Below are 13,836 nucleotides of genomic sequence, written 5' to 3'. Positions count from 1 at the left end.
AGCAGGACACAGTGTCTAATAGCCTAGCTCTACACAAATAATAAGTGATTAATAAGCAGATTAGAACCTCAGCCAGTTTCCTTTTGGCCGGGCACGGTGGCTCACGCCTGTAATCCCAGCACTTTGGGAGGCCGAGGCGGGCGGATCACGAGGTCAGGAGATCGAGACCATCCTGGCTAACACGGTGAAACCCCATCTCTACTAAAAATACAAAAAAAAAAATTAGCCGGGCGAGGTGGCAGGCGCCTGTAGTTCCCAGCTACTTGGAGAGGCTGAGGCAGGAGAATGGCGTGAACCCCGGGGGGCGGAGCCTGCAGTGAGCCGAGATCGCGCCACTGCACTCCAGCCTGGGTGAAAGAGCGAGACTCGTCTCAAACAAAAAAAAAAAAAAAAAAAAAAAAAAAAAACTCAGCCAGTGGTCTGAGATAGGGTTAAAATGAAGGGAGTTTTGATGCTGCTGTTTTTACCCTACTATAAGAGAAATACATTTAGTAGGACCTAGACTCCATGATTGTTTTTTTTTTTTTTTTTTTTTTTTGACTGGGGCTGGATTTAAGAGTGTTGGTATATTATTCTCTGCACTTTTCTGGGCTAGTCATTTTAGCTGACAAAATAGTTCTTCAAATAAGTGTCTTCATTTACGTCCCTTCTTATCAGTCTAGAACAGTGTTGTCCACTGGAGGTTTCTGCAGTGATGCAAATGTTCTATTTGTATTGCCCAAAATGGTAGCCACTAGCCACAGATGGCTATTGAGCACTTGAAATATGACTAGTGGGACTGAAGAACTGAATTTTAAATTTTGTTTAATTTTAATCAATTTAATTTTAAAGTTAAATAGTCACATGTGGCCAAAGGCTACTATATTAGACAACACAGGTCTAGAAGGTGGCAAATGTTATGGTTATTTCATGGTTCAGAAAATTGAAGCTCAAGGAGATCAAGCCCAAGGTTATCCCTTAGCTGGTAGTCAGTTATTGCCCAACCTCTTAATCTGACAGTGGTGACAACTGGGGAGAAAAGAGCTAGGAGACTGTGTGTTACCCTCTGGATGATCAAAGTGCCCCAATACCAGAAGAGGATTTATATACCCATGGCAAGGTAGAAATCTCAGGTCAGGCCAGGCCAAGGTGGCTCGTGCCTGAAATCCAAACAATTTGGGAGGTCAAGGCGGGAGGATTGCTTGAGGCTAGGAGTTCAAGACCAGCCTGGACAACATAAACCACATCTGTATAAAAAAAATTGTTTTTAATTAGCTGGGCATGGTGGTGCACACCTGTAGTCTCAGCTACTTAGAAAGCTGAGGTGGGAGGTGAACCGAGGAGGTCAAGGCTGCAGCGAGCTGTGATCACACCACTACACCCCAGCCTGGGCAACAGAGTGAGACCTTGACTCTTAAAAAAGAAAGAAAGAAATCTTAGGCCAGTTACTTATGAGGAAAGACCTAGAAGTAAGCTGTCCAAGGGCAGTTGTGCCCTCCTATTCTCTGAGGTGTGTGTGTGAAGGAGACATGCTCATCCCATGAATAGTCCAGGGGCTTCATTTAACAGAGATTGCCTGAACATCCATGATGAGCACAGCTCTATCATATATCTGAGGTATAGCAGTGAGAAAACAGCACCTCTTCTCATTCTGCCAACCTTTTTTTGTGTGGGGGGGAGTGGGGGGGGGGTGATGGAGTCTCACTCTTGGCACCCAGGCTGGAGTGCAGTGGTGTGATCTGGGCTCACTGCAACCTCCGCCTCCGCCTCCCAGGTTCAAGCAATTCTACTGCCTCAGCCTCCCATGAGTAGCTGGGATTACAGGCATCTGCCTTTTTTTTTTTTTTTTTTTTTTTTTGAGATGGAGTCTCACTCTGTCGCCCAGGCTAGAATGCAATGACATGATCTCTGTTCACTGCAACAACTCTGCTTCCTGGATTCAGGCAATTCTCCTCCCTCAGCCTCTCAAGTAGCTGGGACTACAGGCACATGCCACCATGCCTGGCTAATTTTTGTATTTTTAGTAGACACAGGGTTTTGCCATGTTGGCTAGGCTGGTCTCAAACTCCTGACCTCAGGTGATCCGCCCCCCCTTGGCCTCCCAAAGTGCTGGGATTACATGCGTGAGCCACCGCGCCGGCCCTCTGCCAGCTTTCTAGTAGTGATTTGGCAGTCACCAAATACATGCATGGTATGGCTAAGAGTGAAAGTGATAATGAGAAAAGTAAAGCAGAGTAAAGGCTAGTAAAGGATGGTGGAGTCTGTGCTATTTTCGGGTGATCAGGGAAGGCCCCTGTCGTGGGGTGGCATTTGAGCTGAGACATCTTATTTGAAGTGAGGGAATGAGCCATCTTGGGGAAGAGCCCTCCAAACAGGGAGCAGTCATTGCAAAGGCCCTGAGGTAAGAATATGTTCAGAATGCTGGAATCAAGTAAGAAAGGGAGAAAGTGGAGGTGAGGAGGATAGACAGATGGAGAGGGACCAGAGCACATACAGCCTTAAAGGTGGAATTTGGATTTCATTTTCAGTGTGAATTGAAAGCAGAAAAAATGTTAGAGGCCGGGCGCGGTGGCTCACGCTTGTAATCCCAGCACTTTGGGAGGCCGAGGCGGGCGGATCACGAGGTCAGAAGATCGAGACCACGGTTGAAACCCCGTCTCTACTAAAAATACAAAAAAATTAGCCGGGCGTAGTGGCGGGCGCCTGTAGTCCCAGCTACTCGGAGAGGCTGAGGCAGGAGAATGGCGTGAACCCGGAAGGCGGAGCTTGCAGTGAGCCGAGATCGCGCCACTGCACTCTAGCCTGGGTGACAGAGCGAGACTCCGTCTCAAAAAAAAAAAAAAAAAAGAAAAAATGTTAGAAATCTCATTCTAGAAATTTACCCCAAAGAAATAATTCAAAAACGTTCTAACAGCCATAAGATGGTAATAGCTATTATGCTTACCAATAAAGGAAATAAATGATAGCATATTTCCATGTTGAAATATTATACAGCAGCCACTAAAAACAATAAACATGAAGACAGTGTAGCAACATGGGAAAGGCTTGATAAGTATTTTATGATTATATCCATAAAATTCATGCATGTAGGCAATCAAGGACTAAAAATGAATGTAGAAAAATGACCGCTGTTGACTTTTTCAGTAGTGAAATTGTAGGTGATTGTGTTCTCTTTTTTAGAATTTTCTGTAGGGCAACGAAGACAACTTGGTAGAATGAGTTTTAGGCTATGGTGAAGTAGTTACTCCATTAGATAGATTCTCAAAGGGCCTGGGCTAAGTAATGTCAGTTCAGTTAGGGCCTGAGTCTCCCGTGGGCCAAGACCCATCTCTGAAAGCACCTCACAGCTTTCCCTCTCTCCTCTAGTGCCCTGGAGGCTCTGATCAACTTTGCCTACAACGGCAACCTTGCCATTGACCAGCAAAATGTCCAGTCATTGCTGATGGGGGCAAGCTTCCTGCAGCTGCAGAGCATCAAAGACGCCTGCTGCACATTCCTCCGAGAACGGTGAGGTGATGTGGTGGGCCTGGTGGAGAACATGACTATTTCATTTCTGGAATCTTCTGCCAGTTTGCTGAGTTCTTAGGACCATATATAGGTTTATGAAGGGAGTGAGCTGGAAAGGTTATTCTGCAGAGCTTACATTTCTTGAAATCAGTTTGTAGCAGTGCCCACTTCTTTGAGATGAATTTTTTCAGAACATGATTTACATAGTCCAGCCTGCCCCTTCCCTTGGCTTGACATGTACATCTTCTGTTCCTCCCTCTCCAGTCTCACCAGCCACTAATTTAGCTGATTTCTCACCAAACTGATTTGTGCAGTGCTCCCCTACTGTATCATAGCCATCTCCATCTTTGTTTAGGTACTTTGCCCTCTGAATTTGTTTTCTTTTTTTTTTTTTTTAAGACAGGATCTTGCTCTGTCACCCAGGCTGGAGTGCAGTGGTGTGATCTCGCCTCACTGCAAACTCTGCCTCCCACGTTCAGCAATCCTCCCACCTCAGCCTCCTGAGTAGCTGGAACTACAGGCACGTGCCACCACATCTGGCTAATTTTTGTAATTTTTTTGGTAGAGATAGGGTTTTGCCATGTTGCCCATGCTGGTCTCAAACTCTGCCCACCTTGGCCTCCCAAAGTGCTTGGATTACAGGCATAAACCACTGCTCCCAGCCCTCTTTGAATTTCTTGATCTTCCTTTTCATACTTCAGTTATTTAAGAGCCTACCCAAATTTCACTTCCTGGAATTCTCTGTCCTCCTTAGTCCACTGGGAACTATCATTGTATGCACTTTTATGGTTGGGACCATGGATACCCCCACCTATTTCCAGTGCTTGGCAGTGGGCCTTGTGGGTCTCCTATGACCTGAGCAGTTAAGAAGGCTCTCCCTCCCGCTCAAGAGCCAGAGCTCTTAGTCATAAAGTAAAGGCCTTTTAACCAGCAGAGGCTTGGGGATGCGGGTTAGTGCTGGGCCACACACAGGCAGGAGGAACCCAAACAGCACCCCTGTGTCTGTGGTGCTTCACACACCCAGCCTTCACCTGAGCCTACTCTGATCACTAGGTAGCTGGCCTGTCAGCATTCCTCCTAACTCAGATCTGCCCTCCGAACCTCATCCCCTCATGGAGCTGACCTCCCCTCCCCCATTCTCACTCTACCTATCCAGTTAGCAGCTTATGGACCACACCCGCTGTCTGTTCATATCCTGCCCATACGGTGCTCATGGTCATCACACTGAGTACAGCTGTATCTGCAGCTAGTCAGATAACTGTGGTAATAATGCCTAAGATTTAGTGGGGGGCTTATCTGCTGAACACTGGGTTTCATCTTGAGGTAGGTGGTGCTGTTCGCAGTTTTATAAAGACCTCGTAGTAAGAGTAAAGCTGCGGAACCAAGCTTGTCCCTGCTCTGGGATGCCTTCTGGGGCAGGCCAGAGAGCGCGTATGGAGATGTGAGGAGCACACACTATCTTTCCTGCTCATTTGTGAGCTTCTTAAGACACAGACTGGACTTAGTTCACCTCTTTTTCCCACAGAAGTTGGAAAATCACTTCCTTTTTTCTTTTTCTTTCTTTCTTTCTTTTTTTTTTTCTGTAAGATAGAGCCCCAGGCTTGGAGGCCTTGGGCTTCACCACTGCTGAAATGACTTTCTGTGGCTAAGTAGGATTAATCCTGGAAAGGATTGTTGGTGATCCTCGAATCTTCACCAATGGACAACAGCTCCACCTAGGGGGCTTTTGAGACTGTCACTGTCAACACTGGATCCAGGCTATGTTGTAAAGTACTGTCATCTAAAAGTTGCTTAGAAAAGTGATTTTTAGGCCAGATAAGGTGGTTCATGCTGTAATCCCGGCATTTTGGGAGGCCAAGGCAGGAGGATTGCTTGAGGTTAGGATTTCCAGACCAGCCTGTATGCCAGAGCAAGACCCTGTCCTACAAAAAAAAAAAATTTTTTTAATTAGTCAAGTGCAGTGGCTCACGCCTATAGTCCCGGCTACTGGAGAGGCTAAGGTGGGAAAATCACTTGAACCAGGAGCCCAAGGCTGCAGTGAGTTATAATCACCTTACTCCAGCTTGGGCAACTGAGCAAGACTCTGTCTCTAAAAACTAAAAAGAAAAAAGAAAAGTCATTTTTAGGCCAGTGCAGGTTTGCATGCACCAGTAACATTTTACAAATAAGTACTTATGCATAAACCTGATGTTTTGAGTCTATCCTTGACATTTTTTCATTCAGCCCTTCAGGACCCCTTCTGAGACCTAAACCTATACCTCTCTTATTTCCTGCCACAGACCCCAGAGCCATGGCCTGCTTTCTGTTTTCTCTCCAGTAGTTCCTATTATTGTCTCTGTTCCTTGGAATGATTCTCCCTAAGCCTGGCTACAGAATGTGGTGGTGTCTCCCAGCTCCCCACTTCCTATGTGCCCTTGAGGGTGCATCATTTTCTTTCTTTCTTTTTTTTTTTTTTAAGTCGGAGTCTCGCTCTGTGAGACAAGAGTGTCGCTCTTGTTGCCCAGGCTGGAGTGCAGTGGCACAATCTTGGCTCACTGCAAGCTCCGCCGCCTGGGTTCACGCCATTCTCCTGCCTCAGCCTCCCGAGTAGCTGGGACTACAGGCGCCCACCACCACGCCCGGCTAATTTTTTGTATTTTTAGTAGAGATGGGGTTTCACCATGTTAGCCAGGATGGTCTCGATCTCCTGACCTTGTGATCTGCCTGCCTCAGCCTCCCAAAGTGCTGGGATTACAGGCGTGAGCCACCACGCCTGGCTGAGGGTGCATCATTTTCAGGATTTGATTGCCAACGACTTGAGGAAAACCATTCTGAGCACCAGTGGAAAAGATATGTGACAGCACAGAGAAGCCGCAATGCCATCAGAGTTCTTAAAGCCACAGTTCCTGAGGCTGCTCAGTCTATTACATCTTCAGTCCACTGCTTTTTTTTTTTCCCCCTGAGGCTGGGGTTGACTTTTTCTGGTGGCCCTATTTCCAGCCTTCAAATGTATGGGCCTCCTTGCTTTTAGGCAAGCACTGGAGCTGTGTATTTTCTTTCTTTTTTTTCAAGATGGAGTCTCACTCTGTCACCCAGGCTGGAGTGCAGTTTCGTGATCTCGGCTCACTGCAACCTCTGCCTCCTGAGCTCAAGCATTCTCCTGCCTCAGCCTCTGGAGTAGCAGGATTACAGGTGCCTGCCACCATGCCTGGCTAATTTTTGTATTTTTATTTATTTATTTATTTTTGAGACAGAGTCTTGCTCTGTTGCCCAGGTGGGAATGCAGTGGCGTGATCTCAGCTCACTGCAACCTCCACCTCCCAGGTTCAAGCGATTCTCCTGCCTCAGCGTCCCGAGCAGCTGGGACTACAGGCGCGTGCCACCACGCCCAGCTAATTTTTGTATTTTTAGTAGAGATGGAGTTTCACCATGTTGGCCAGGCTGGTCTTGATCTCCTGACCTCAAGTGATCTGCCCACCTCGGCCTCCCAAAGTGCTGGGATTACAGGCGTGAGTCACCACACCCAGCCTTGGAGCTGTATATTTTCTGAAATTCTCTCAGAGGTAGATTGGAACATCAAATGCGTCAGTGAACCACATCAGTAACCTATTCAAGTCACTGCTTCCTGCCTCTGATGAAGCATTATGTCTTATGCTGTCTTCTTGCTTCCAAAGTCAAGCTGTGTCAGCAAGGAAGAAGGTTGTGATGTGGCTAATGAAAGATGTGGGTCTCCATCAACCCTGTAGGTTTATTTTCCCTCATATCTCTCTCCTCCTCTTGCATGGGCCCCTTTCCTGTGTGGCCGCTGTCCTTCCTTTTCCCCCACTAATTGCCTTAAAAACAGGCTCCCCACATCCCCCATCCTCTTGGATGTAAAAGCCCAGTTCAGTTAAGAAGGTGTGTTTTGGCTGGGCGCGTTGACTCACACCTGTAATCCCAACACTTTGGGAGGCCGAGGGGGGTGGATCACCTGAAGTTGGGAGTTCAAGACCAGCCTGGCCAACATAGTGAAACCCCATCTCTACTAAAAATGCAAAAAACTTAGCTGGCTATGGTGGCGGGCACCTGTAATCCCAGCCACTCGGGAGGCTGAGGCAGGAGAATCGCTCGAACCCAGGAGGTGGAGGTTGCGGTGAGCCGAGATCGTTGCCATTGCACTCCAGCCTGGGCAACAAGAGCGAAACTACATCTCAAAAAAAAGACAAAAAAAGGAAGGTGTGTTTTGGCCGGGCGTGGTGGCTCACGCTTGTTATCCTGGCACTTTGGGAGGCCGAGGCAGGCAGATCACCTGAGGTCAGTAGTTGGAGACCAGCCTGGCCAACATGGCGAAACGCCATCTCTACTAAAAATACACAAATGAGCCAGCTGTGGTGGCGCACGCCTGTAATCCCAGCTACTTGGGAGGCTGAGCCAGGAGAATCACTTGAACCCAGGAGGCAGAGGTTGCAGTGAGCTGAGATCGTGCCACTGCACTCTAGCCTCGGCAACACAGGGAGACTCCGTCTCAAAAAAAAGAAAAGGGAAAAAAAAAGGTGTGTTTTGTGCTCAGTATTATGCCAAGCCAATCAAAGACACCCAAAAATAAGGTACGAGAATCCTAACCTGAGAAGGAGAGTTTGGAAATGAATGCCAATGGCTACGTTGATCATTGGCTCCCATATCCTTGGACTTGATCCAGCTTCTGCTCCGTGGCATTTTGAATCCTCCTCTCAGGTTGATGTCAAAGTGGTAGGAAATAGTGAAGCACATGCTGTAGAGGCCTAGGGAAGGTTTATCTTTATATCTGCCTTATATTTGTAAAGTGCTTTAACAAGTCTCATTCAATCACTATAAGTGCTTTAGGAGAAAGGCATTTGACAGATGACTGAGCTGACATTCTGACCTTCAGCACTGTATTCCTCAGTGGCCATGCACTTTGCCTACATCTTGCTCTCTACTTATGTTTCTGTGCTCTTCTAAATTCACATCAGTTTCCAAAGCAATGGACAGAGCAAGCTCAGGCTGGAATGAAATAACTATGTAGAATTTTGACTAGTCATAAAGCCAGGCTCCAAGGTACCTTGCCCATTCAGTCCTTGACGGGTCAACTGCTAGGGGACAATAGTGAATATTGCTAAATAAATATAACCCTGTGCCTAAAACCTTAACTCAACATCGGGGAAAAGAAATAAACCTTTCTAATGAAGAAAAGCAAGCCTGGCCAATTTTTAATCTGATCAATACCATCTCTACAGAGAATCAGTCATGGAGCCAAATAAGAATCCCCCAGGGTCTGCTGCTGTCACCAAGATTTTAGAATCACACTGGGCTCATTTGGAATTTTCTTAGATGCAACAGTAGTAAAAAAAACAAACTGGGCACAGTGGCTCACGCCTGTAATCCCAGCACTTCGGGAGGCCAAGGCAGGAGGATTGCTCGAGCCTAGGAGTTTGAGACCAGTCTGGGCAACATAGGGAGATGCTGTCTCTACCAAAAAACACTGTTTTTTTTTTTTTTTAATTAGCCAGATGTGGTCTCAGCTAGTTGGCAGGTTGAGGTAGGAGGATCACTTGAGCTCAAGAGGTCAAGGCTATCATGAGCCATAATTGCACCACTACACTACAGCTTAGGTGACAGAATAAGACCTTGTCTCAAAAACCAAAAACAACCATAATAAAAAATTAAGACAGCCATTAACTTCATACCAGGTACCATGCATCATGGCTCAGCCCTAAGAGGTGGGTAGCTGTTGTCATCATCTTCTTTCAGGTGAGAAAATTACTGACACTTGGAAGAACATAACCCACCCAAGTTGCCCCATGAGCATCAGGGCCAGGATTTATCCTGGGTTTCTCCAGCCCTGATGAGTGTAAGTCTGCCAGGCTCCTGTGGGAATGTGCACAAGAGTCCTGATTTCAGTCTCAGCACCTCCACTTGCTTGTCTCGAGGGACTGTGAGCACCATCTTTGGTTTCCCTGAGCCTGTTTTCCATCCGTGAGTGCATTACTGCTTTACAGGTTAAGAAGATTCTGGAGAATGTATATAAAAGGCCTAGCAAAATACTTGACTCACTGATGGTCAATAAATGATAGCTGCTGCTGTTGTTTCTGGTTGTCTGAACAATTAGGCCCATGGAGTCTCTTTCTATCTAAAACAAGAAGAAATCTCAGCACTTTGGGAGGCCGAGGCAGGTGGATCGCTGGAGTTCAGGAGTTCAAACCTGCCTGGGCAACATGGTGAATCCCTGTCTCTACCATAAAAAGTACAAAAATTAGCCAGGCATAGTGGCGCCTGTAGTCCCAGCTACTTGTGGGGCTGAGGCGGGAGGATCACTTGAGCCCAGGAGGTCAAGGCTGATGTGAGCCATGTTCATGCTACTGCACTCCAGCCTGGGGGACAAAGTGAGACCCTGTCTCAAAAAAGAAAAAAAAGGAAAAAAAAAAAGAAAAAGTATAAGGGTTCCCATATTAGAGAAGCCATCTCTCCGTGTTGTGTTTTCTTTTTGTGTTTTTTGTTGTTGTTGTTGTTGTTGCTTTTTTTTTTTTGAGATGGAGTCTTTCTCTGTCCCCCAGGCTGGAGTGCAGTGGCGCGATCTCGGCTCACTGCAAGCTCCGCCTCCCGGGTTCACGCCATTCTTCTGCCTCAGCCTCCCGAGTAGCTGGGACTACAGGCACCCGCCAACATGCCCGACTAATTTTTTGTATTTTTAGTAGAGACGGGGTTTCACCGTGTTAGCCAGGATGGTCTCGATCTCCTGACCTCGTGATCCGCCCGCCTCGGCCTCCCAAAGTGCTGGGATTACAGGCTTGAGCCACCGCGCCAGGCCTGTTGTTGTTGTTTTTGAGACGGAGTCTTGCTCTGTTGCCCAGGCTGGAGTGCAGTGGCGCAATCTTGGCTCACTGCAAGCTCCGCCTCCTGGGTTCACACCATTCTCCTGCCTCAGCCTCCCGAGTATCTGGGACTACAGGCGCCCACCACCATGCCCGGCTAATTTTTTGTATTTTTAGTAGAGACGGGGTTTCACCGTGTTAGCTAGGATGGTTTTGATCTCCTGACCTCGTGATCTGCCCACCTCAGCCTCCCAGAGTGCTGGGATTACAGGCATGAGCCACCATGTCCGGCCCTGTCTATGTTTTTTAAACTCTAATTCTGTGACTTCAGTGCCTGCCTTGTGACCAAAGTTGAAATAGTGCCCTGGACACTCAACCAGGAATTTCAGTGGTGGAACATCTCAAGCAGATTTTCAGTGCATGCACTCCTGTGACGGTTACTTCTCACCTTCTGACAGTTACTTTACAGAACTGCCCAGAGAGCTCATTCCACCTGATGCACAGAGCACCAGGCCCAAAAAAGGCAGGGACCTTTGAGGATAATCTTTCTTCTTAATTTTATACCTTTAGAAGTTGAGTCTCAGAGAAGTACAGTTTCCAACAAAGCTGAGGTTAAGAATTTGTTTTCATTCTGTGGCTCTACCCAGAACCAGCCTGAGAATGATCAAAGATAACATCCTTTCTTACTCTAATTTTTTTTTTCTTTTCTTATGCCAAAGGCTTCACCCAAAAAACTGCCTGGGTGTGCGCCAGTTTGCTGAGACAATGATGTGTGCTGTGCTGTACGACGCTGCCAACAGCTTCATCCACCAGCACTTTGTGGAGGTGTCCATGTCGGAAGAGTTTCTGGCCCTGCCCTTGGAAGACGTGCTTGAGCTGGTGTCTCGGGATGAGCTGAATGTCAAATCTGAGGAGCAGGTATGTGAGCCCAGTAGCAGTCTGTCTGGGTGACATGAGACGCTGCTCTTTATAATCACTGTTTTATTTATTTTTTTACAAAATTAAGATCATGACATGTATGTGGCTGTTGTATATTATGGGGCTTGTTTTACTGTATCATGCATTTTTCATGAAAACTTTCTATATGTTTTATTTATTTTTTTGAGACAGTATCTTGCTCTGTCACCCAGGCTGGAGTGCAGTAGCAAGATCATAGCTTACTGCAGCCTCATCCTCCCACATCAGCCTCCCGGGTAGCTGGAACTACAGGCACATACCACCACACCCAGCTATTTTTTGTAGAGACCAGGTTTCACCATGTTGCCCAGGCTAGTCTTGAATTACTGTCCTTAAGTGATCCTCCCACCTCAGCCTCCCAAAGTGCTGGGATTATAGGCATGAGCCACTGCACCTGGCCTCTATACAGTTTAGTGTCTAAATAGCATTCTGTTGATTTTTATCAACCTACTCACCTTATTCTTGCATGTTTGGGTTATTTCCAATATTTACTATTAGAAATAATCCTGCTATGAACCAGAAACAGCAAGCATAGGTAATTTTTTTGTTGTTTTTTTGAGACAGAGTCTCATTCTGTCACCCACGCTGGAGTGCAGTGGTGTGATCTTGGCTCACTGCAACCTCCATCTCCCAGGTTCAAGCAATTCTTCTGCATCAACCTCCTGAGTAGCTGGGATTACAGGTATGCACCACCATGCCAGGCTAATTTTTATACTTTCAGTAGAGATGGGGTTTCACCATGTTGGCCAGGCTGGTCTCGAATTCCTGACCTCAAGTGACCCACCCATCTCGGCCTCCCAAAGTGCTGGGTTTACAGGCGTGAGCCACTGCCCGGCCAAGTATAGATAACTTTTTGAAAGAATCTTATTCTAAGGAAGAGCAGAACATTGGGGTGGCTGTGGGAGGGGTCTGTGAAATCAAGAGGGGTTGTTTGTTTGTTTGTTTGTTTGTTTTTGAGAAAGAGTCTTGCTCCGACGCCCAGGCAGGCTGGAGTGCAGTGGCAACAATCACTGCACCTCTGCCTCCCAGGTTCAAGCAATTCTCCTGCTTCAGCCTCCCAAGTAGCTGGGATTACAGGTGCCCGCTACCATGCCTGGCTAATTTTTATATATTTAGTAGAGATGGGGTTTCACCATGTTGGCCAGGCTGGTCTTGAACTCTGGCCTCACATGATCCTCTCACCTTGGCCTCCCAAAGTGCTGGGATTATAGGCATGAGCCATCATGCCAGGCCTGTGTGTGTGTGTGTGTGTGTGTGTGTGTGTGTGTGTGTGTGTGTGTGTGTGAGACAGAGTCTTACTCTGTCACCCAGGCTGGAGTGCAATGGCACAATCTCAGCTCACTGCAGCCTCAGCCTTCCAGGTTCAAGCAGTTCTCCTGCCTCAGCTTCCCGAGTAGCTGGGATTACAGGTGTGTGCCATCATGCCTGGCTAATTTTTGTATTTTTAGTAGAGACAGGGTTTCACTATGTTGGCTGGGCTGTTCGTAAACTCCCGACCTCAGATGATCCGCCCGCCTCGGCCTCCCAAAGTGCTGGGATTACAGGCGTGAGCCACTGCGCCAGGCCCGGCCTTTTTTTTTTTTTTTTTTTTTTAAGTGAGAGAAATTACAGCATATTTGACTGCTGGTGGGAGTTTTCCAGAAGAGAGGGAAGAATTGATAATGTTGGAGAAATGGGAGAGCAGTTGTTGGAATGATGTTCTGGAATAAGTGAGGACAGTCTAGGGCATAAGGGTGTGCATCTTTGATAGGAGCACAGGCCATCCATATCCACAGTAGCAGGAGGGAGAACTGGGGCACACGCCCAGGGACAGGGGACAGGTAGATTCTTACAGACATTCTCTTCTGATTTTCTGTTTTCTCACCTGAGAGTGAGGATGAGGGACAAATGTTAGAAATTTAAGGAAGGCCGGGAGCAGTGGCTCACACCTGTAATCCCAGCACTTTGGGAGGCCAAGGTGGGCAGATTTGTTGAGCTCAGGAGTTTGAGACCAGCCCGGGCAACATGGCAAAACCCCATCTCTACTAAAAGCACAAAAGTTAGCCAGGCATGGTCCAGCTTAAACTCCTGGCCTGTAATCCCAGCTACTTGGGCTGAGGTGGGAGGATTGCTTGAGCTGGGAGGCAGAGGTTGAGGTGAGCTGAGATTGCACCACTGCACTCCAGCCTGGGTGATGGGGCAAGACCTATCTCCAACAAAAAAAAAAAAAAAGAAAAGAAAAAAGAAATTTGAGGAGGGGTTAAAAGGTATGATTTATTTTCCTCTTTCCTCTAGGAAAGGGGGATGCTAGAGAGGTGAAGCGGGCTTGATAGGAGCCTGGGAGAAAAGTGGACCCTGGGCTTGGCAGCATAGACACTGTGATTTCGAGGAAAAAGCCTCATTCCAAAAACTAGGTGTCCTGTCCCTAGCTCTTAAACTAATTAATATGACGGGGGGCCAGGGGGCAGCTCACATTTATTTGAGTGATACATTTCGTAAGGGCTATAGGGCTTTAGAGGGAGATATCCTTGTGGTTGGAGCCATTAAGAAAGGCTCCTTGGAGAACGTGGATCTAGAGCCAGGCCTTAAAAATAGGGGAGTGGGTTTAGATGAAGAGGAGGAGATG

General features: G+C 47.2%; 1 protein-coding gene across 5 annotated transcripts in view; it reads left to right on the top strand.

The window, feature by feature from the left end:
- Window positions 1-13,836, top strand: part of KLHL18 (kelch like family member 18) — a 63,391-nt gene that overhangs the window by 35,502 nt on the left and 14,053 nt on the right. For all 5 annotated transcript variants that reach the window (XM_032161764.2, XM_032161763.2, XM_058442481.1 and 2 more), the window contains exons 3-4: window positions 3,346-3,486; window positions 10,994-11,192. In XM_032161764.2, coding sequence (XP_032017655.1) covers window positions 3,346-3,486; window positions 10,994-11,192 — 340 coding nt within the window. The remainder of the gene's footprint in view (window positions 1-3,345; window positions 3,487-10,993; window positions 11,193-13,836) is intronic.

Source organism: Hylobates moloch, unplaced genomic scaffold (genome assembly GCF_009828535.3).
Source record: "Hylobates moloch isolate HMO894 unplaced genomic scaffold, HMol_V3 SCAFFOLD_8, whole genome shotgun sequence".
Taxonomy (NCBI): Eukaryota; Metazoa; Chordata; class Mammalia; order Primates; family Hylobatidae; genus Hylobates; species Hylobates moloch.
This window is presented reverse-complemented; position numbering and strand designations above follow the sequence as displayed.